The 25,381-nt window shown below is 41.7% G+C and overlaps 1 protein-coding gene across 1 annotated transcript in view; it reads right to left on the bottom strand.

Annotated features, from left to right (window-relative positions):
• Positions 1–24,617, bottom strand: part of zfhx3a (zinc finger homeobox 3a) — a 38,119-nt gene extending 13,502 nt beyond the window's left edge. Inside the window, exons 1-4 of the mRNA XM_072695212.1 lie at positions 24,369–24,617; positions 10,632–13,379; positions 6,788–7,016; positions 105–194 (exon numbers count right to left, since the gene is read on the bottom strand). Coding sequence (XP_072551313.1) covers positions 105–194; positions 6,788–7,016; positions 10,632–13,343 — 3,031 coding nt within the window. The 5' untranslated portion in view covers positions 13,344–13,379; positions 24,369–24,617. The remainder of the gene's footprint in view (positions 1–104; positions 195–6,787; positions 7,017–10,631; positions 13,380–24,368) is intronic.
• Between the last annotated feature and the right edge of the window lie 764 nt (positions 24,618–25,381).

Here is a 25,381-nt window from a genome sequence, read left to right as displayed (position 1 = left end):
CACTTAAAAGCCACCTATAATCAGATTTCAAACAGCTTCTGTACTGTCAGAGATCCAAGCCTGTGATAAATGAGTAGGAAAAGCTGCTTAGATATATTTCTGACCTGTTTCCTCCCCCTCTCCGTCTGCCTGTTTGGTCTGCCCCTCCTGGTCAGCAGTAATCTCAGTGGGTGACTCCATCTCATTCACATCTCCTAAGGAAAGGGGTAGAGAAAGAGAGAAGGTTAACAGCGTAACCTGTAAACAGCGTTTATTTGCACTGAATTTCCACCCGTAGTTGTGCGAGTGTTTCTGGATTTGAGGAATGATCTGAGGAACATCACGTCAGTTTGAGGAAGAGCATCACTGACTCTCTTTGTCTTTGCGTACTGAAAGAGTGTATAATCCCATTCTAACCTATAGGGGTCACCCTACGCTATCAGGGACAGGCTTCACACACACACATATGCACACAGGCTACAGCAGCAAATTATATAGACAAGCTACTGCTTTTCACTGCGTCCTAAAAGGGAGACAAGGGGGGGAAGGAGAGAGAGATGGAGCGAAAGAAAAGCTGAAGCTCAGTCATGTCAGCAGTGCTTCATCTGACCGACGGGGGGTTTGAAAGTCACAGAAGGGAGATAATGCTGCAGAGGTCAGGAGGGTCACTCACTCAGTCCATTTCACTGCACAAATTGGAGGAACAGTTAAGGCTTTGAAAATGGCATAACAGGCTTAGCAGCCTTTAAAAACGATCTTAAAAAGGGCCGGCCCGTTTTACACAGCCGCTTTATTGTCAGATTTATTCTCCTCACGCAGAATAAGGAATTTATGAAAACGTGTTACTGTAACGACTGTAAATCCAGAAATAAAAAGCAGTAAAACACTGATATTACAATAAACACTAATAATAACACTCCTACAGAAAGTGGTGGTGGTTCTCCATCACTGTGTTCATCATTAGAACATCTCCAAAGTTCTCCTCATGGAGTCTAGTGTTATTTAGAGTTCTCCTCAGATCAACACCTGGTTTGGAGGTAAATCAGGGCTTAATGATGGTAAATCAGGTGAGCTGCTGCTGCTGCTGCTGCTGCTGCTGATGGAGTTGAACACATCCTCCACGCTGTGCTGGCTGGACTGGGGGGCGTCCAGGAGAAACCTGGAGGAACCGAGCTCTGTTCTTCAGACTAGCTCACGGACAAGATCTCACTACTTTCTTTCTTCAGAATGAGAAGCTCTTGTTTCTCCTTTTTACTGGATTTATGTTCAGCTGCTTTATCTGTTCTGATGAGATCTGGAGCTTCTACAGTAGAATTAGGTGGGATTAGGTGCCTATACATATACATGCATATATATTTTTTTCAAATGAAAGTCAATGGACATGATATAAATGATATAAATGATATAAAATACAGAATGTGTATAGCAAAAATAATAAAAATAAATACTAAATATGAGATACTAAACTGAGAAAATCATATCCTGGAATTATAATTTTAAACAAGTAATGTGGGTAATAAACATGATAGAATAGTTTGTGGCATTAAAACACTATATCTACATTATCTACATAAAACATACTTACAAAAACATACAAAATTACAGCTTAAGAATTCATAATTTTCTCTGCGTTTGATAAAATGATATATATATAAATTTTTTCTCCATAAATATATAAATATTTAAATATGACCTTCAATCTTTGACTTCTTACAAACTTACTACCCATTTTCACTGTTTTAATGTTATTCATGTGTTATAAGTATGAAAATATAACATACTATGGTGCAGTACGTTCATAAGCATTAATAAACATCCAGCAAATAATAAATTAATTGTGAAAGGCAGAAGAGGGAGCATTCGCAGAGCAGCCAGATGAACATGGACCCAAACAAGCCTTCACAAAAGAGGGCAGAGATACTCATCCTGTTGTTCTTTTTCAGTGTCTAAAAGCCTTGGCCAGGGTGCAGGAGGACAAGACACGGTGCCTCAGGACACACACACACACACACACTACACCACCTACTCCTCCTCCCCTCGCCCTCCCCCCAGCCTCCCTGCAACACCCCCCACCCACCTCACCACCCCCCACCCCAAGCGTCCCCTTCTCCTTCGCCGCTTTCTGGCTTTCTGCTTTCTTGGCGGAGCAATTGTTCACGTTCACGGGGGGAAGGGAGCGGAGGAGAGGAGCTGATTTGGGTAGGTGTTTGAGGATTAGAGACGGGGAAGCAAGAGGAGACAAAAAGCCATAAGGGTTGTCATAACAGACCAATCAAAGCACAGCTGAGGTATCTGCTAGTGGTTCTCAGAGAGGGTGATTATGACAAAGAGAAAGAAGGAAGGAGGGAGCGGCCAGCTGAACACCAATTATCCTGACAGACTTGCTATTGATTTCCTATCAGACCTACACAGCCATAAACACAGAACACATAACCTGAAACTGTCAAATCCGCTCTGCTTATGAACGCACTGCTGCACACAACACACAGCCTCTCTCACACACACGGAGAACGCAACGGCAGCCCCACCACGGAGTGAGTCCGGCCTAAAATTCGGTGGTTTGAGTAATTGGGAATTTTTACTTGGACATAGACAGGAGGAAGTGGAAGGCAGGAGGAACGCAGGGATATAGGAAATTGTGGGTCAACATTTCTTCAATATATATTCAAAAATACATAAATGATTACAGATGCAGAGATAGAGACTAAATCTAGTGTTAGCGTTAGAAAGAAATCTGCTATCTATTTCTGTAGGGTTATGAATGCAGTCAAATGAATAAAATGCAGGAAACCAGTCTGCATTAATACATTATCATAAATGCATCATCAAATACTGGGCAGAATATATAATCATTTAAAAAATATATTAAAAAAAAATAATTCTGTGAAAAAAACATTGTGATGAAGTCCAACATGATGATTCATTATGCACTGTGTATCCAAGATTGGAGTAAACAAACAATTCGGGGAGATAAAAATTGCCTTTAGAAAATGACAATACTGTGATGTTTTTCAATAAACAGCTAAATAAATATGATAAAAATATCATAAAAATAAAAAAATGTATTTGACATAGCACACAATACTGAATGTCCTGTAATAACGGCGCTGAAACCCTATACTGTATGGGACTGTATTTTTGTAATACTTGCAATAAATATTGTTGATTGTGAAAATATTCTTTAAATATTGTGATTTAATATTTTTACCATATTGTCCATCCCTATCCAATACCGATAATGCTTTTCAAAAGCAGTTATTGGATGAATAGGATTGCAATATAATTTGTGAATCCCTAGAAAGTTTCCTAGAAAAAGTAAGATTCATATAGTAAGTGAATAACAGCATATATGAAATACCTACGTGTAAAGCCTGGGACTGAACTTATGTATTATATGAACTTTTACTTAATATGTACTTTTATAATTTACGATTTGACAATATTTTATCGCATTATGAAAAATTCTGTTACCGTGATATACAATTTACTTTTCTGAGCGTAACGAGGATTTAATCATCAGTGCTTAAAGAACCCTGACCAACTGCATATTTTATTACAAAGAGAATAATTACTCCTGTTTTACTGGATTTAGTGCAGCATATTTTTAAATGTGATATTATTATTTTTATTAAATTCAGAGTAACTTCACTGTACCCTCTGAAAATATCCCTAGCTAGTATGTATAGACTTATAAGATACCTCTTAGCTCAGATACTGCCCTATATATATATATATATATATATATATATATATATATATATATATACACACACCTGAATGGCAAGAAACAAGCCTGTACTACAAACCATTAACCCTTATCAAGCAGTAAGAAATTTAAAGCAACAGTATTTACCATTGAATACGGTTATTTTTTTTCCTCCATGCAAATGATAAGCAGAGTGTCTTCAAAATAAAAGCCATATGTATAAACGTACAGCCATAAAATAAATGTAACGACTGATATACTGATTAAACTCATGATAAGAGCTGCACGGCACCTCTGCCTCGCTTCCATCAGGCGTGAAGAAAGATCAGACGGATCCACATCAGCAAATGTTTTTTTTTTACACACATCTAAATCACAAAATCACAAACAAACAAAAACATTTTATAAAATGAATGTAAATGTAAAGGCTGCCATACTGATTAAACTCCCGTAATCAAAGCTCTGCAAAGCTTCTGCCTCGCTTCCATCTGGCGTGCAGAAAGAGCAGATGAATCCACGCCGGGGCGGCGAGGTCAACCCAGCCAATAATGAAGTGATAAAATGCACTCACACGCGCTAACAGACTCCATACACACTCTCAGCACACACCTCATCAGCACTTCCTGCTCGGCTCGGAGATCAGTATACAAATGCTTGGCAGCATTGATCTGTTATTGATTATAAATTAGGGAATGCCCTGGTGTTCCTACAGAGATCAATAGCGAGCCATTGAGACACAGTGATCCACTCCAGCACTGTTTATTCAGCCGCCTCTTCACTAAAAGACTCAGTACAGCCGGTCACTTAGCACCTCTCACAGCTTCCAGCTGGAGGCTCACACTCCAACAGCCAAGAGTGTCACAATAGAAGCTGAGTGACAGGCAAACCTCAAGCACACCTTTTTTTTCTGCATGTCATTGGCTCATCTCATGTGTCAGACTTGTGTTTCTATGGTGATGGGAGAACAAGAAAATGTTGAGGGAACATCTAGTAGTTCCTGAAGACCACCATGGGGTCTGGGTTTGTTCTCAGTGATAGGTGCATGCTTTCATCTCCAGCCAGCTAGATGAATCACACTGGAAAGAATAGAAGGTATAACAAAGCAAGAACTTTCTGCAGAACCTTCTGAAGATCAAAAAAAACTTCTGTAGAACAAAGAATGCCTTTGTAGAACAAAAGAAATGTATTCTACAGATGGTTTTAAGCGAATGCAGTTAGAATTAAACACTCGGATTAAAAGCTGCTTCGTGAAAACCTACAAATCTACCTCCAGGGATTGGAACATGAACTGCTCTTGCTCTCCTGCTCCCTTCAGCTGTTGTAGAAACATCTGCCATTTTTATGCCATTTCCAGCCGACTAGACGAATCACACTGGAAAGGATGAAAGGCATAACAAATCAAGAACCTGTAGAACCTCCTGAAGAACAAAGAACCTTCTGTGTATTAAACTAATCCACATTCAAATCAAATGTAGTCAAAAAACCTTCTCTGGCTGCTCTGGTTGTAGGAACATCTGCGGTTCTTTATGAGGTTCCGGAAGACCCTCATAAAGACAACTATTTCTGAAGAGGTCTGGGTCTGTTCTGAACAACATGTCATCTTTAGCCATCTAGATGACTAACCCTGGAGAGGACAGACGGTAAGAAAGACTGTAGAAACTCGAGGAATCTGAACGTGAGGGTAGTCTCTACTGCTCTGGCTCTTCTGCTCTCTTGCTCCCTTCAGAGATTAATTGGATAGCATTAATTAACTCATTGCTCGTTAGTGGGTGAGGCCTTTATCGGCTGCATTGATTGGCCACCACCCCAAGCAAGGCCTCCTTGTGGGCAGTGAGGATGTAACAAGCCTGATTATTGGCAGATAAATTAACACAATCAATTCCTGCCATTCTCTACAAAAATCTCTCACTCTCATCCCCACTCTCTCTCTCTCTCTCTCTCTCTCTCTCTCTCTCTCCCTCTCTAGCTGACCGAGTTCAGGAATCGAGCTATTGTTTAAGTCATTAGCTGAGCTGATTTGGGGTTTGAACCAAATGCTAATTGACTCTACCACCAGCTTCTCTCAATTACCCCGGAGTAAATAACCGCCCTCTCTCTTGTTCTCTTTTCTTTCAGATTTGCTGTTTTTCTGCTTGCCGTTCAGCCCCTCCCCCTCCGCCATTCTGCCATCTTTTACAGCTGCAGACTCTGGCGGTAAGCACAACATGGGAGACCGACCAAGACATCACTTCTGTTGGAAATATAATACAAAGATATGCTCTGAACAGGTAGGGTTAATGTATAATTAAAAAAAAAAAAAAAAAAAAACATTTTTGAATGATCAAATTAAAATAAAGTACAACTAGCAGTGAAATCCTTTGTAGACTATCTGATTACAAAACAATAATAAACATAAATATATAATAAGTTATTATTATTAATAAATGTAACAAAATGAAATATATATATAACATATCTACAGAGATAGTAAAATATGCAGGGGGAAAATAATAATAATAAATAAATAAAAAAATATATATATATATATATATATATATATATATAGATAGATAGATAGATATACACACACACTAAATACACACAATTTAGAAAGCTGGTGTGCAATGTATTGAGCAAAGGTGTCCCCACACGTCAACTGCTGTGTTTCCAGGTTTCCAGGTTTACTATTGCTCTAAATCGAGACACTGCCTAAAGTGGGACATCTAAACTTTACTTGGTGTAGATTTTATTTGCAAAAATGAAAGTCAATGAAACTAAGGGTTAACACAAGCTGTGATTGCCTGTGACAAATCTCAGATCCGGATGGAGCAACCTTCCGATCCACCCTAATGCCCAGACGTCCCACATTAGGCTATTTCGCACTACGTACAGGATCTAAACAGAGCAGGAGTTAAAGGTTCTCTCAGCACAGGAGTTTGAACAAGTACTTCAATTTCCAGAAAACAAGACAAAAGCTGATCTTTAAAAAAACGCGACTTTCAGGACGAAACCTTCCTAAATCAAACCGAACATTTGCTCGTTCTACTGAAATCTCTACTCGTAAAGCTGGATTTTTGATCTACAGGAGGGATCCTGGACAGGCCATGCATTTCTCGCTCTTACCGTTTTCTTGAGCAGGACACTTTCTGATTTTAAAGATGGCACCAAGCTCCTCCTCTTCATCCTTTAAGCCTTTCTGGATTCGCTGTAGTCGTAATAATCCTTCCCCTCTCTGGTGACTCAACGAATTGGAGTGCTGCACGAGGCTGAGGCTGTTTTGGGTGGAGTAATCACACAGCACACAGTGCAGCCAGCCACCATCCGACACACTGGCCTCAGACTGCTGCAGGTACTGTCGAGGAATGAGGGCAGAGAGAGATGTCAGTGCTCCAATATACTAATATATTACAGACAGGCTGAAAAACTGTACTATAATATTTGATAATATAATTCTCATTTAAATACAGATTCAATTATGCTAATATGTTATTTCTATAGAGCTCAATAGACGTCAAAGCATTTGTAGGAAACTGAGAATCTGAAATGTAAAAAATGATGTAGATGTTTTTTTCTGAATAATAAACAAAGGAGTAGAAAATTCAGAAATTATAAAAAAGCTGTAGATAATTAAGAATAAAGTTATAGTAACATTTATATCCGTTAATATATTACTTAGAAGAAATTAATGATAAATACATCCTATTATTCAGCATTTTAAAATTTCTTGTTGTTGCCAAAATGTGAAATAATTTTTGTAGGTAATGTTTCTTATATTCTAAAATAAATATAAATATAATTAAATGAAATACATTAATAATAATTACATATAAAAAAAACTAATATTAAAAGTCATTCCAATAGGACTTTAAACAGGACACACACATTTTAAAAAAAGCTGTCCTTATTACATACAGATTACTGCATGACTACATTATTGGGAACTATATGTACTGTGGTCAAACTTTCGATCATTTTCATGGCATAAATCATATAAATGTAGCTTTTCGCTTTATCCTCTCTTCAAAAAGTAAATCAATAAACAAAATAATCGGATTAACCATGACACTGCACATGCAGACAAGCTTTTCTTTTTCTGAATGAATGATTCAACAGTAAATACACTCCAGAACTAAATGTCTGTAAAGCTGTCTGTCTGCTACCTTCAGGAAAATGTCATAGTATACGCACTGGGCGCTATCAGGTCAGGTTCACATTCTCCGTCATATCCTACCATATCCAGCCTGGCGTAAGCTCTAACTTCTCTTTTATTTACCTTCTGAGAACGTCCACGTCCAGTGGATTAAAATAGCCAATACCTGATCCATTGAGATATGCTTGAATCGGCCCACTGGATGGGATCAGGGCATCCCTAATATCTTGATCTGTCCATGAAATGGTCCAAACTTTAAATATTTATTTAATTAAAACAGGTCAAGCGAAAAAGTGAAAGACGTTGGGCTATAGCTCTCTCTGTGTTGCAATGGATCTCTGAGACCTGGCAGCTAAAGTTCAGTATGAAGTGGCTCCTGGTGAGAGCAGAGTAAATCAACAGAGCCATCTCAGCCCGTGGAAGTGTGCATGCAAATGAAAAGTGTTAGTCGTATCAAGTTTAAAGTATTCTACTACTAATCTCCATATCAGCCAACATGTGATGTGATCTGTATTTCCATTGTAATGTTCATATTAAACGCACTGGGTGCCATCAGATCAGGTTCACTTTCTCCTTCATATCCTACCATATCCAGCCTGGTGTAAGCTCTAATTTCCTTCCACTATAATGAAGAAGAGTAAGAAAAAACATACCATGGTATGAAACTAGATAGACACATTAATGACCAACATCATGGCTGGAGAACTAATGTAAGTGATGTTCTACAATTCAATCAAAAGAAAAACAATTTCTCATTAACTTCTACTTTATGTAACATGAGTTGTTTTCCCAAGATAACATAATTTACTAAATTAGCTATTTAACTAATATTAGTTTTTTTATTTTCTTTCGGTTGATGGAGAAAAGGGGCTGACTGGCCTTGACTGCACTGTGAAAGTAATATATCTGTAACATAATCCTTGTATGGTAGCAACTAGGGCTGGGCAATTGATCAGGAATTCATAGAAAATGACATAGAAAGTGTATATATATATTTTTTTTAATTTAAAAATCACATATATATATTTTTTTTCTTTTTAAAATGAATATTCTGCTAATACTTTCCTACTTTTGTGTTTGTGTACTGGCTCCATCCAATCTGCGACATGGAAGCAACATAGAGATCTCAAACACTGAGCCAACTGAGCACCTCCAGCTGCTAATATGACCCCTTACCAATCACTCTTATAATTCCGAATCAAATGTTCAATTAATCATAATACTGAATTAAGGCCATATTGCCCAGCACTACTAACAACACTACACCTCAAAACGCTGGCAAAGCTAGAACAGCTATGCTGTGTTCCCCTACAGAGCAACACACATCTATTGCTACTGCTATCTCAGTAACAGTGTAACCCAAAGGAGATGGGATTTCAATCTGACGCTCATTGGGAATTAGCTCACTGAGTGTGTAAAACACAATCACGCCCGCAATGAGAAACACCAGTCCACTTGCTTTGCTGAACTCTAAACTGATTAGAGATGTGCTGGGCTAATGGACCACATTAGCAGGAGGGAAAAATAACATACAATCAATCTTCATTACCAAACAGACCACACAGGCCTTGAGGCAAGGTCGCAGGTTCTTCCTCAGGTTTCCATGACCATTCCTGCAACCGCCTAGATGTGAGGGACCTTAACCTCAGCTGGTAGGGATGTCCCACACTCTGGACTGGTATCTGTGGTTGTTGGTCTACTGGTGTGTAATAACTGGTTTATAGTGGGTGAATCTGCTGTGTGTGATTGGGGTCACTATGAAGGGTCAGATATTATGTATTCAGGTTCCACTGTAAAATAGTTCTGCATACTGCAGAACCTCAACTCCTTTATTTACCTTCTGAGAACTGCCAGCTGTCTGTAGATTAAAATAGCCAGTACCCGATCCATTGAAATATGCCTGAATCGGCCCACTGGATCGGATCAGGACATCCCTAATAGCTTGAACTGTGCATGAAACGGTCCAAACGTAATATTTATTTAATTAAAACAGGTAAAGCGAAAAGGTGAAAGACGTTGGGCTATAGCTCTCTCTGTGTTGCAATGGATCTCTGAGACCTGGCAGCTGAAGTTCAGTATGAAGTGGCTCCTGGTGAGAGCAGAGTAAATCAACAGAGCCATCTCAGCCCGTGGAAGTGTGCATGCATTATTCAACAGCGAGCCAACAAGCAATAACTTTCTCCATCATGCAGGCTTGTCAGTGTAAATATAAAATGTTTACTTTCTGGGAAGAAGTAAAATGCCAACAATGATGAAAAATGAGCAAGTGAGTGTCAGAGCTGCAGATATTTCACAGGAAGAACGCTTTAATAATTCAGAACGTTCTGATTCCTTAAAAAACTGCACCCATCTGCCATAACATTAGCACCACTGACAGCTGAAGTGAAAAACATAAGATGACTTTCAGCTACAGTGACATCTGTTAAAGGGTGGATCTACATATTAGGCAGCAGGTGAACACTGAGAACCAAACTGTGATGTTCTAGACGACTGGGCCATCATCTGGGCCAACATCTCAGAACATCAGGCAGGTCTTGTGGGGTGCTCTCTGTGTGCAGTGGTCAGTACCTACCAAAGGAGCTCCAAGGAAGGACAGTCGGTAAACCTGAGCACTAAAACCTGGCACTCAAGGCTCAATGATGCTCAGGGAGGTCCCTCATCAGCATGCTGCTAACATTAGTCTTGGTGCCAGATACCACCACCCTTGATTGGTCAGGTCTATTAGGTAGGTGGTGCTAATGTTATGAGGGCTTATTAACAGCAAGCAGTAAAATGTCAGAATAAGCTCACCAAGATCATTCAAAGAGACGAATTTACCTTGTACAGCCTCAAGCTGGCCTCGTGTCTGGAGCTCACTGTGTGGAGTTTAAGTTTCTCCAGGCTGTTGGCTTCGTAGTTGCATGCATTGCACCTTAGCTGCACCTGGATACCAGCAGCGACGCACCTGAGCAGCCACTCTTCCTCCTCCTCCGAGTTTCCGTGATGGCTGTTGGCTTCTTGAAGATGTGCTGCAAGCTGGTAGCGCTGCAGGTGCTTGTCTGTCTGGCAGTGCAGCTGGAAGTTGGCACGCAAGGGACTGGCATAGTGGCAAAGCCGGCAATGATGGGCGTCACCGGTCGTGCTCCTCCAATCGGAATCGGGCAGCGAGCGCTGAGCGGCCAGGTGCTGACTAAGAGCTTCCAGGCTATCGGAGAAGAAGCGACCACATAGAACGCATTCAAACAGCCCTTCTGGAGGGTCTCCTTCTTCTTGCTTCTGGGAAGAGTCTTGCAGAATCTCACCAGCTGGCAGAACCATACTGGGGTCAGGCAGCTTACCTTGGGCCTGGCAGTAACGGTAGAGCTCAGTGGCATTGTGCCGGCGCTGGCGCTGCATGTGGGCCAGGTTCTGCTGCAAGAGGAGCATGTTGTGTGTGTGTTTCTCGCTGGTCATGTGTATACGGAGGTTCCGCGCTACGTTCGTTTCATAGTCACACACTTCACATCGCCACGATGCACGCCCCTGGAGCTTGGACGGAGAGGGAGTGGTGGCTTGGACCGGGGGCGTGTGGGACAGAGGGCTGGGTTGGGACGCTGGAGCTTGTGGTCGTGACTGCGTCTGCAAATTCTGCATATTGTTGAGATGCTTGTCTGACTGCATGTGGATGCTCAGGTTGCCTTTGGTGGTGGTGGAATACTGGCACACCTGGCAACGAAAAGGCTTGTACCCACAGGTGTATGTCTCCCCCCGAGCCAGGCGTGGATGGCTCTGCCCACTGCTGCAATACGGGCACTGTCCATCCTCCGTGTCTGGGTGCTTCTCCTTCATGTGGGCCTCCAGGGTCTGCTGGTACTTGTAGTGCCAGTTGCATTTCGGGCACTTCAGTGTCTTGCAGGAGTTTCGTGAGTGTGTCATAATTACCTGACCCCCAAAAGAGTAAGAGGATCCTTGCACGCCGTCCCGGCCAACGGCAAGACCCCCATCGCCCAAGAAAGCTCCTCTAGGCCCGACGTCTGCCTGGACGTCCTCGAATGGAGATCTGTTAGGCTGGGTCACAGGTGACTGAGAATTGCTATGGCTACTGGGTAGGTCTGAGTAAGCCAGCTTGTCATTGGACAGCCTGCCGTTTGGTTCTTTCGTCACGGCTGATAGGTCGTTTGGTTCTGTTCCCATTGTGCTCTCTCGGTTACCAAGGTCTTTTGGAGCAGAGGCCGCAGGTGAGGTTTGCACGCTGGGGGAAACCGGGGCAGGGCCGTGGCAGTTAAAGCTTGTTCCGCACTCTAACTCAGAGTTTGTAAGAGATTTGGTGTTGTTCGTAAAGCTGGTTGCTATGGTAACGGAGTCGGGAGATTTGGGAATGCTTTGGTTTGAAAGAGCCTCTTCACTAATGTGCTCTCGTCCGCCACTGCTGCTCAGACCGCTCACTCGCAGGTCCTTCGCAGTGCAGACTACCTCTGAACCCAAACTCTCCTCTCCATCTCTGCTACGTCCGTCGTCTTTCCTCAAGTCGTCGTCCTTGCTCCTCTGTGTGCCCTCTCTGCCCAGGGTTGAAGGGTCTTTGGCAGGGCTCAGCGCTGAGGTAGGAAGGGGAGCTCTGGGTAGAGAGGGCTGGAGAGGGAGACCCAGCTCGGAGATCTGGAGGTTCTCCCTCTCCTCCTGACCGAGCATGCCCGCTGTGTTGTGCCCTGGGATCGTGGTTGCTAACTGGCTTGACACAGCATGCTCACTGCTAGTTTTTGGTTCTAGGAAGCTGAGAAGTGGGTGGTGGCTGGGGCCAACAGGCTGCAAGATGGCACAAGTGTCCTGGAGCGAGAGTAGGCGTTGTTCCTCTATGCTAAGTGCGACATCATGTTGCTGTGAAACGTGACCTCTGAACGCGACTACGCTACTGAACGACAGGCGACACAAGAAGCACAACAGGATGGGTTTGGCTCTAGTAGGTGGCACCTGCCCTGCTTCAGAAAGACCTGTCCTGGCAGGAGCTCTATCTTTGGATTGGCGGGACAGCAAAGCAAGGATATCTCCAGGCAGGTGGCACCAGTTCTTGGGGTGATACAGGTGGAAGACATGGAAGCTCTTCGAGGAAGAGCTCTGGGAGGAAGAATAATGGCATGTGCTAACAATGGCGGGACGAGAGGAGGACGGAACCACGCCACATAGCAGCTCACTCTGGCCCTCTGAGACGTAAGCAGAACCATCAGCCTGGAAGACAATCTCTCCAATCTGACGTTCTCCTCCATCAATTTCCGCATCCTCCTCATCAATCCTTTCTCTTATCTCCCTTAGCTCACCCACAGCATACTCATCATCCTGCTTTTCACCAACACCACGTTCACAACCGTCTCCGAAAGTCCTCCTTTCTCCCTCGTCTTCTTCCTCCCCCACTCCTTTCCTCCTCAGCCCCGGTTCACGCTGGGCGGCCGAGCTCAGGTGAGAGGCCTTATCTCTAGGCGGGAGGTGTAGGCTGGATTTTGGGCTGCAGAACCCTGAAGGCTGGTTTGTATGAGGGCCAGAGGCTCCATCATGTGAGACAGAGTCACAGCACTCCATCCTCCCAGTTACTGGACACACTCATCCCACCCTGGCCTACGAAAAGAGAAGGAGAACAAGCGATGGTTAAGCTTCAGAAGATTAGAAGACTAACCTTGTATACCAGCACAAGATGAGAAGAGCCTTTAAAACCAAAGATTTAAAAATGCTGGATCGTTTTATGACACCCCAGAACAAGACTGATACACAGATAGACTGACAGACAGAGAGAGATAAAGGAGATACAAGGACTGTACTGCGATCAATAGCTCAGCTCTCTGCCACGCCGCTTCACCGAAAGCTGAATATTACATGAGGGAAGTTTCTTGGAATCACTAATATCTCTTCAATTAATCTCTCGGCCAGTCTGTCCTATTCCTTACCCATCGCTCTCTCTCCCCTTTAGCGAACCGCAGGCTACAAAGCAAAGAAGCTGCGTCTAGAGGGGTTTGCTCAATGCCACCACCTTCAGGCTACGCTCCCCGAAGTCTTGGGCTTCTCAAGAGATCTGAGCGGCAACAGCCCTTGAGCTATTTGAGTAAGAAGTGGTTTCAGTTTAATACTATTTGAGTGCCATTTCACTGAACAGCCATCTGTCCAAATTTGATATATTTGTGGACACCCCTTCTAATGAATGCATTTAGCTACTTTAAGCTGCACCCATTGCTGATGCAGATGTGCAAATATACACACACAGCTTGTCTAGTCCCTGTGGAGAAGAAGTACTGCCAATAGAATAGGACTCTCCGGAGCAGATCAACATCATGACCCTATTGGCACCATGCTGCCTCATGGCAGGCGTGGGCTAGAGGGGTATAAAGCCCCCCAGCATTGAGGAGCTGTGGAGCAGTGGAGGAACTGTGTTCTCTGGAATGATGGTGGTTTTGCTCCATCCAGAACTTTTGGGTTGAGGGAGTTGAACATCCTGACCTCACTAACACCCTCACTAAAATCCAGCAATGCTCCTCCTCCAAAATCTAGTAGAAAGTCTTCTTCTCTGGACAGTAGAGACAGTTACTCCAACAGAAGCAGGATCAGCTCTTTTTAATCCCTTGATTCCAGAAGAAATGAAGAAAAAAAATGAATGAGCAGGTGTCCCAATACTTTTGTCCATATAGCGTATGTGTGTATGTTTGGGGACATTTATTACATAAAAATGTTAAAATAATATTTATATATGCACTGTACATTATATACACTCCCACACACGCATACATTATAAGGTGAAATGTGTGTGTGTGTGTGCACGTGGTGGTAATTGCTCAACCTCCCAGTTTAAAAGTGCAGATTGTGCGGAGATTCGGCCGGTTATATTGAGCTCTTTCTGATCCCGACTGCTGGAGGGGTTTAAAGTGCTTATAGGAAAATCAATAGCATGAATGCTAAGCAACTTACTGGAAGCCGGAGCAAGACGTTAGCACCGTGCTAAGGATGTAAGCACTGATTTAAGCTCAATCCAATCCTCTGGCCTAGATCAAGAGGCTTTGGAGGCAAGTCAAACACACGGTACCACAATAGCCAAGAGGTGCACTCACATGGAGCACATGTGTACAATATCAATGACACTGTCCAGACCCTGTGTGTGTATGTGTGTGTGTGCTGTAATTAGCTGTGTACCTCATTAGCAGCTAGGTTAATTATCACCCTCTTTGGGACACATCGCAAACCAATTAGCATGCAAATGTATGGATGTATGTGTGTGTTCTTTTCAGGGGGGGGTCCAGCATATAGAGTTGTTTAGTAAGACAGACAGATCACTGGCAGCACTGTCAAATCCATATATCCAGTGTACAAGCCAGGCAACCTGCATAAGATATATATATATATATATATATATATATATATATATATATATATATATATATATATATATGTGTGTGTGTGTGTGTGTGTGTGTGTGTGTGTGTGTGCTTTAGTAACCCATATGCTCTATTTATACATATATAGAGAGAGCATATGGGTTACTAAAGCATGTATACAGTAATATAATTGAATATATACAAAACTATATATATATATATATATTGTGTCAATATTTCATGGTAATTTAACCAATAATAATGTTCCAAAAGGACGAGGATATATATATATATATATATTCTAAACATAAATCCAGTAAAAAGGAGAAACAAGAGCTTCTCATTCTGAAGAAAGAAAGTAGTGAGATCTTGTCGGTGAGCTAGTCTGAAGAACAGAGCTCGGTTCCTCCAGGGTTCTCCTGGACGCCCCCCAGTCCAGCCAGCACAGCGTGGAGGATGTGTTCAGCTCCATCAGCAGCAGCAGCAGCAGCAGCAGCAGCTCACCTGATTTACCATCATTAAGCCCTGATTTACCACCAAACCAGGTGTTGTTCTGAGGAGAACTCTAAATAATACTAGACTCCATGAGGAGAACTTTGGAGATGTTCTAATGATGATCACAGTGATGCAGAACCACCACCACTTTCTGTAGGAGTGTTATTATTAGTGTTTATTCTAATATCAGTGATTTACTGAGGAGATAAACAGCTATTATTGTAATTTTTTAATAAAGGTATAATTCAATATACTGTACTGTATCTACACCTAGTTTAACCAGTGTACCAGTTTACTGGACTCAACAGTTAGTAACCCCCATAGTTCCAGTTCCAATTCCTCCTCCTCCTCTCTCTCTCTCTCTCTCTCTCTGTGTTTGGACAGCTGTCCCCTCTGCTGTGTGCTTGCCTTTGATCTTTGATTTAATGCACCATTTACATTAGAAACACTAAGTCCATTCAGGAGCCAAAGAGGCTTCAAAAAAGAAAAAAGGCCGGGAGAGAGAAAGGCTGGAAGACTTTGGGAAAACACAGAGTCAGTCAAGCCAGGCCGGGTGACACAACAGGCTAGGTGTTACTACTGAAACAAAGAAGCTTTTAAAGTTTGGTGCAAAAAAGGGGCAGCGCTGCTCAAATCCGGTCCTGGAAAAGCTGGAATTCTGAACAGTCTGGTGGCTTCCCTGCTCAAACACACCTGATCCGACCCAGCTGTTCATTACCAGGTTTAGTAAGAGTGTTTAAGCAGGGAAATCACCCTGAGTAACACTCCGGCCCTCTGGAGCTCCGGGACTGGAGCTCAGCTCCCTGGTTGCAGGTTCTAGACCCTGGAGATCAACACAAGGACAGAACCTTAAACGGAAAGCTGCTGATGTGCTTCATCAGGCTGTACGGTGATGAACACTCACACTGTAAGTGGGAAAGGCTGGACTTTGGAGATACAGAGAGTATCCAAGAGAACCCAAGGTCAAATGATTGCTCCAGAACTGTTTACAATTCCAGGCCTGTTTACATCAACACACACACACAGACACACACACGCAACACACACACACACGCAACACACTCACTATCTAAACTAATAAATATTCGGTGAGTTTTGGTATAACAAATCTGCTGCTGTTTTAAACATACACTATATTGACAAAAGTATTGGGACACCTGCTCATACATTGCTTCTTCTGAAATCAAGGGTATTAAAAAGAGCTGATCCTGCTTCTGTTGGAGTAACTGTCTCTACTGTCCAGGGAAGAAGACTTTCTACTAGATTTTGGAGCAGCACTGCTGTGAAGATTTGATTGTACTCAGCGACAAGAGCATTAGTAAGGTCAGGGTGTTAGATGGATGATCTCCACCCCACCTCATCATCCCCAACTCTTCCCAAAAGTACTGGATGGAGCTCCTCCACCGTCATTCCAGAGAACACAGTTCTTCCACTGCTCCACAGCTCCTCAATGCTGGGGGGCTTTACACCCCTCTATAGCCCACGCCTGGCATTAGGCAGCTAGATTGTCAACATACAATTCGTTGATATGGGCACTGAATAGCATCCACCTACCGGCATGTTTTTGAGAGGTGTGACTACACAGATATGTTTATTTATATATTTATTTATTTATTAATTATTCATTCATCTTCTTGCTGCATGCTTGTCCTGATTAGGGCGGGAGAGAGCCTGTAAACACTGGGCATGAGGCAAGAATACACCCTGGACAGTCCATCCAGGACAGCATATACACACCTAGGTGCAATTCAGTATAGATTTTTATACAGTATTTGGGAAAACGGAAATAAACATAGGAAATCCACAGGGAATTATTATTATTATTATTATTATTATTATTATTATCTAACATATGTTTATTTTCTAATCTGCTTGTCCTGATTAAGATGAGAGTCTACATGTAAACACTGGGCACATGCACGAAATACACCCTGTGCATGGAGTGAACAGAGGGACAGTCCATATAGGACGATACACACACACACATACACAGACCTTGCGGCAGATCAGCGTATCCAATTCACCTACCGGCATGTATTTGGGAGGTGTGAGAAAAAAAAAACAGGAATACCCAGAGGAAACCCACAAGGAAATATGGGTTATTGTTATTAATATTATTATTATTTCTATTATTATTATAATAATAAATGAAAACCATGTCTCCAATTTGGTTATTCGCGATGCTTACAACTACGTTTATTTCATTTATTAAAAACAGCACACTGGATATGACATAAAACCATGTCTACGGGGTGAAAAAGCAGAATGTCAGCTTTCCTTTGAGAGATTTGTGACTATTCTTGATGGATGATGAGTGTATTTTTATACACAGTCCCTCATTTCACAGAGCTCTGATAAAGGCCGGCTTTAAAACACTATTTCAACTCATGAAGATTACGTGTGTACGCTCTTCTACTCCTCATTCAGTCTGCAGGTTCGAGTAACACACACGCCATCCGAATGATCCGACCTCACGCTGCCTGTAAATGTGTCCCAGAACAGCACTGACCCCTCTCTGACTCCAGCCTGCCTCCATTTAAACATTACAGAGCCGCGGCGGCTCGTCCTCCGGCGCACTGCGGCTCAATATTTACTGAGGATTCTGTTGAGACTTGAGAGACTCAATCACTGAATCATTCCTGCTGTCCGTCTGTCTTTATTAAACCTGTATGGAGAGTGCACACTAATGTAGCACACACACACACACACACACATACGCACTCACGCTGAGGACGTAATGGAGAGCAGGGCTTAAGCAGACAAGAGGAGGCCCCATGGACTGTTTCTTTGGTATGGCGAGTGTGTGTGTGTGTGTGTGTGTTGAGGGAGGGTGAGCGAGGGAGGGCGAGCGAGGGAGGGCGAGCGAGGGAACAAGAGTGTGAGTAAGAGAGATCAGCAAGCGTGCTCAGCTCTACCCTGCTCCAGCCATTGTTATGATAAGGAGGGAGAAAGCTGGTGGACGCATGCGCGAGCAAAACACCACCAACACAATCAGCACTGACCAGCCGAACCCTCACTGCAGTCAGAGCTGATCACAGCTACAGAGAACAGCTCTCACTAATGATAATTAACGCAATTCTGCTGATCTCTGGATGAATAAGGCCTGTTTCCCTCTACACTGCGGTATTCATACAGTACTAATCTGAAAATGTCATGTACTGGACTAGACCCGGGCTGGCCGATTCGTCCAGTTCCACTTCCAATGACGATTTTGGCTCTCACTGACTCTGAAAACAAGATAATCGAGATATATCGATATATATATATATATATATATATATATATATATATATATTACACACAATCTCTGTGCTCTTTGTTTTGTCCTCTGTTATAAATCAGACAACCCCTTTTCCTTTATAGTGCTGTGGTTTCGAGCCTCCCAGTTATATATCATTATTTATATATTATTTATTATTTTATTTTAATAAAATATATGTTATATATTGTATGCATACCTGCTATAAGCATATATAACATAATAGAACTACATATAACATATAATTATATCTATATTATGTGTATATCTCTGCTTTCTTATTATTTACTTTATTCTGTTGTCTCAATTTCATCATCAATATCAATATTAGCAATATTATTATTAGTACCTGCTTTACTTTTTACCTAATGTTTTGTTAAATGCTTTGAGTCCTTATTAGAGAAGGTGCTATAGAAATCAGTTGTAAGTTATTAACATTATTTTTTGCTTGTTTTTCAGCTTAATTCTATTTCAAATTCAAGGAAATCCACTGTTCCTTTTTTTAAATCACAATAACAGCCAGGGGCCCCATTAAACGATAATACACTGGGCCCCACACTCTAAGCATTATGCCAAATGGTCAATTAATAATTTTTTTAGGGCCCCTGTCAGTCACAGGCCCTTAGAATTGCCCTAACGCCCCCCACCACCCACCATCCCCTCATACAGCACCCCTGAAAACTGCAAGCTGTTTCTGAAGTCTATCAGCAATCATGTTAAATAATTATTCTCAATAATTAGCAAAATAAATATAGTAATTAAATTGTACTAACACTAATAAACACACACATTAACAGTAAAACCTAAGGTAAATAATATCTACAGCTAAAATCTAACATCTAGAGAATTCTCACAGAATAAACTAGAATCACAAACAAAACACTGTTTTTATTAAACTGACAACAAAAGAAACTATCAATAAATAAGAAATAATATCAATAATGCTGCTTAGTATCGAGAACATGGTTTACTGGAATAGTGATCACTACTGTCGCATTAAAAATTAAGACCCTGTGTCGGAATCACTGCTTACCATGCAGTAAATATTGTTTCCTTTAATTATGCATAGAAAAATTGTCACAGCTGCAGAGTCTCGGACACTAAAAGCTCAGCCAAGGTGAATTATTACCCAGCTCCATTCTTTAAATTCATTATCACCCGGCTGCTAAAGCTCGGCAATAAGACGATATTTATTACAATAAGTCAAAATATTATTGCGGTCATGAAAAACCTTGTATATCAATTTTTTTATTTTTTTTTTTACTTTTTGACTTAATTTTTGCATGTCAGCATAATTAATGCAGGTTAACTGGGTTTACTGCAGATCAGTGTGCTTTTAATGTATTTATTTATTTGTTTATTTATTATTGATTTGTTTTTGTTTGTTTATATTTTTATCCTTTTAATCTCTATCCTCAGAATTATTTTAAGCCATTTAATGAGCCAGTAATAAATACACATTGTGACATATTGTGTGCTTAGGTATTGTGATATTGCATTTATGCCATATCGTCCACCTTCGCCAGTACTCTCACACTCACACTGCCTTGTTTTAAGTGATGTGGACTATTTTTTTAGTTATTAAAAATGCAATACTGACCCTGAGGATATACACAACCCTTTACTTACGTCCTTTTCAAATGTGAAAAAATGCATATATATTTTTTGTGCCAGTCGTACAATCAGATCCCCTTAGAATTTGGCAGGACTAGACCCAGCACTGACGGGACAGACACTGGATTACACTGAATAACCATGAAATGTGCTCTTATTACAAGTAGGAATTTCCAGCGCTGTTCGTTTGGCTGCTGGTTGGTTGCAAATCACAGAGCAATGTAAACATCCCGCGCCCTGCTAATAACACAGAGACGGCCCTGAAGGTGTCACCACAGACAGACTGAGCTTAACTGCAGCTGAGGGAAGACTAAAAGCCTTACAGTCTGAAAACACTCATTCGGAAATCATCCTAAATCTCTGTGCTTAAAAAAGCAAACACTTTAAATCTAACTGCACTGAACACGAGTACAGCGTTCTCACCAAAACACACTAATGTTAATTAAGATAAGTTCAATTTGACATTCTGAATGATAAGGATAACAAATATTTGTGATAAATCTGTGATTAATTGTGAAAATGATGTTTGTCAAACAAGTAAAGTGCAGAATATCTCTACCAGAAACATAAATACTGCAAAGATTAACACAAATACTATAATCCATGATCTCTACAAGTAAACAAACAGCTTCCTATGTATTACCGTATGTCATAAATAATAATAATAATGTCAGGAATACTCTTTAAACAATATATATAGTAAACAGGCTCAATTATCTAAAATATCTCTCTAATAATACACTCCATCTTCCTAATCAGCTATGCACCACCACCCATAGCCTTCCATTCACTGTGCTAAGCTAAGCCAAAAGGTAGAACACTACTCCTATTACCTTTAAGCTGCAGAAACACACACACAATTAATCCCTATAAATATGATACAGGCAGAATAGCAGCGTGTGCCTACACTACACTGTTGACTCACCCCTGAAAACCCATCGTAAAAACCCACACTGGAAAGCCCGCGTTTGACAGGACTGAAGGCTGGACTGCATTACTCTGACCGGTCGCCGGTTCATTTGCATACAACAGCCTTCTGTAATATCAGGGCCGCAGCAGCCAGTTCTGATAAACAACAGATCCTAGTAAGAATACACTGCTGCACTGCCTGCTCAGAACCATCTGTCAAGCTCATATTCATGTGTAATAACACAGACACTGGTAATATCCGCAGTAAACAGAACCGGTCTAGGTGGAATGGCCACAGTAGGGCTGGTCAGAGCGCTGTGTTCAGTGTGTTCAGTGTGTGGTGGGCTACGGTTCAGGTCGGGATTAGGATTAGACTGTGTGTAGATATGAAATTAAGCCAAGAGTCAGGATGAACTACAATCTCTCCACACACAATACAGTGCCAATGTTTTCTGGGCTGTCGTGTAAACACAAAAAACTGCAATAAAATTATTACACAATATTTCACACTGCATGAAAGTATTTTTTCTGATTTTAAAAAATATAAAAATACAAAATATACAATAATTATATCTAAATAAATAATAACAGCTACAGAATTACCGAATATTAACTAATATATCATTCAATACACTTCCTTAACCACATTTATTATAAAATAAACTATCAATAGTGCTACTTGGTCACAAGAATGTGGTATACCAGAGGAGCGGTTAAAAAATAAGATCCCTACATATGTCTACAAACAGCGCAATCACACAAAATATACTACAATTTATTACAACAATTTAACTACAGTTGATGACTGGCTATAAACACTAGGAATGTATTCTGAATGATTGTGAGTAAGGACTGTGGGCTAAAGCTGATATAATTTATCTTTATCTTATGCATATTTATGCAGTATATTAAGTATTTATAAACACATGTAGAAACTGGGCTTCCATATTAGCATTATGGAGAAATGTGCTATTTATTTTTAGAGGGTTGTAAAGGCAGAAAAATGAATAGGCACCGTAATCCAGCGTCACCTAAACACTCTCCTGCGATCTTCTGGGGTTCAATAAACACATCAGCACTTATCAGTTTTGAAATATTGATGAAATCTGAACATCTCTCCAATGCTGATATTTATATAAGCACTGTGATGATATATAGACAATAGCTTCGTATATCATTGTGCATCCCTTATAAACACACTATATTATATATACAATACACACATAAACAGAGAGAGTGTGATTAATAATAATTCATAATATGATTAGTTAAAGGAACGGTTCACTGAAAAATCTACAAATGTACCCGAAACATGCCTGGTGCTTCTTATCTGCAAAAAAATCTAAAAATTATATATATGTATATATAAAATATATAATTGTTATTTATTTATTTATTTATTTTTGGGGTAGTATAGTTCTATAATATCCGTCCCGTCGCTTCAGACACCCAACACGCCTCGTCTTACTGTTTATGTTTGGGGTGTGTGTGTGTATGTGTGTGTGTGTGTGTGTATGTGTGTGTGTGTGTGTGTGTGTGTTGATTTTTTATTGAGGCACTCCTCTTAGGTTAGTCTTAGAAGAGCCGAATCCACAATGTCGTCAATGTTTTGGTGGTGTATTAATGAAGCTGACGACACAAACACACACACACACACACACACACATAAACACACACACACACACACACATAAACACACACACACACATAAACACACAAGACCATCTGATTCCTCTGATCATCCCTTTGGTTCAGTTTGCCTTCCCAGCAGAGTCGTCGTCGTCCTCCTCCACCTCCTCCTCCTCCTCGTCTTCCTCCTCCTCCTCCTCCTCCTGTCAGCTCGTATCTTCAGCTTCTCACTCTCCCTCTTTTCACTCTATCTGTCTTTTTTCACCATTCTTTCTCTAACACCCTGCTCTCTGACCCGGGGTGTCAGGGCTCTTTGACCCTGCATTCCTCCCCCCCTGGCTCCCTTCCCCCTCATCCACCATGATGGGCTCAGAAGCCTACCTTACACAGGGACCTGCCTGCACTTTTACTTTGGAAAAAATACTCAAACATACTCAAATATACTCTAAAAAAAAATACCAGGGTTATCAGCATGTTACCTCCATCTGTAAAATCAGGCAAAAAGGAGCCCTAGCTAAGACCACAGACCATCACAGCCATATCTCCACACCAGAGCTGCACTAATCTCCACTATTATCACATTATTATACATTTACAGCACTCTAATCTACCTGGAATAGTGACCACACCTTATCTGACCACGTTCAATCAGCTTAACAGCAACAGAGGGAAGTTTTTGGCCCGTGTTTGTGTTTGTTGACCCGTCCCTCAAGTAGGGCTAAAGCTACACAACGCACCCGAAGAAGAGACGCTGAAGCTGGGCTGAGCTGAGGCGAACCGCACACCCCTGTCCGGACCTCTTAACCAAACACACACACACACACACGGGCCTAATTTTCATCTTACAATGTCCAGCTACAACTGGACACCATTTTCGCCACTTCTATATAACTCAACAACGCCCATACAGACGAGGTTGAAGGCTGAGGCTGTTCTCGCCGAATTGCCCCGTTCCACCTTAAAAGCTGCATGCGTTCGAGTGCAGCGGCTGCACAGGCTGCGCGCCGCCACCAGCGCAGGATTTAAGGTGGAACGGAAAAGTGGAAAACTTCAGTTTCTCGTGGTTGTTTTCGACAAAGTAAGAAGCGAAACCTGTCGACTGGCTCTGATACAGGAGTCCGGCCGGCGACTGACTTAAAAAAATAATAAAAAATACAGGTAAAGCCTCCTATTGAACTTATTAGCTAACTCCTCTCGCAGCGTAAACAGCGATATCTACAGCCAGCGTGCGCGCGGGTGTGAGTGTGTGCGTGTGCACGAGCGCGAGCACGAGCACGAACACAAACACAGCAGGACCGAAGAAAGTGCTCATAATGCACAGATAAGGTTCAGCAAACTCACGTTTGTCCGTCCGCGTTACTCTCGCTTTGTATCCCAGTGGACAGGCGTCGCGGTTAGAGATCCCATTCGCCTACTTCCATTTGGTCAGTTAGCTTAGATTAGGTTATTCTTTGAAGTGCGGAGGTATATCCTTGTCTTTGTAAAGCCTTAAAAGGAGTATTTGGTTGTAACGCGGAGCACGGCGTGCCCTGGCTCGGTGGAGGGAGAGGCGAAAGTGGGGTTTGACGACACACTGAGGGAGAAAAAACTGCTCAGTCTTTATTCCTGCTAATTACTTTTCCTGCAAGAAATGGCTGGAATTAAGGCAGTGCGCATGCGCAGTGCTCCACAGTCACCACGGGAAGGGCTAATTAGCTCCTCCTGGATCAATAAGAGTCCAGCACGGGCTGCGGAGGGGGTGCGGAGCAGCACGAGGGGGGCAAAAGTGATGGAATTACCCCCAGATTATATCTAAGCGTGGGTTTATACCCCAAAAACAACCCCGAGGAGAGTAAGGTTAAGCGGAAAGCAGGCTAAGCTAAGTGGAAGTTCGTCTACACGGTCATTAGCGCAGCGTTACCGCGTTACAGCAGAGTTATTATTATTATTCATATTTTTAATAATAAAAAAAAACAATAATAATAATAATCAATACTGAAAATGACGTGGAAACAACTGCATAAGACGCCCGTCCGTCGATGGTGGAGTGGAGAAGCAGGCTGCGCGCGGTGCTGGACACGGGACCCCACGCGAGGGACACGGCCGTGCTGTCTTCATGGGCTCGTTGTTAAAAACTATTGATTAGAGGATAGAAATATTAAAATATCATTGATATGATGCAATGAAATGATGAAATGGAATAGAGGTGTAATAGAGGAGATCTGGTGAGAGGGTGGACCACCACAGAGCATACAGAGTAAACATCAAAGGCTAATAAACTATAAACAATTAATAACCTGATCGATTATCGTGTTTTACTGAGACGACTGCAATACTCATTTATAGGCTATATCATTTAGCAAGAAACGTTTTGT

Source organism: Salminus brasiliensis, chromosome 13 (genome assembly GCF_030463535.1).
Source record: "Salminus brasiliensis chromosome 13, fSalBra1.hap2, whole genome shotgun sequence".
NCBI lineage: Eukaryota > Metazoa > Chordata > Actinopteri > Characiformes > Bryconidae > Salminus > Salminus brasiliensis.
The sequence above is the reverse complement of the archived record's forward strand: the minus strand, read 5'-3'. Positions and strand labels throughout refer to the sequence as shown.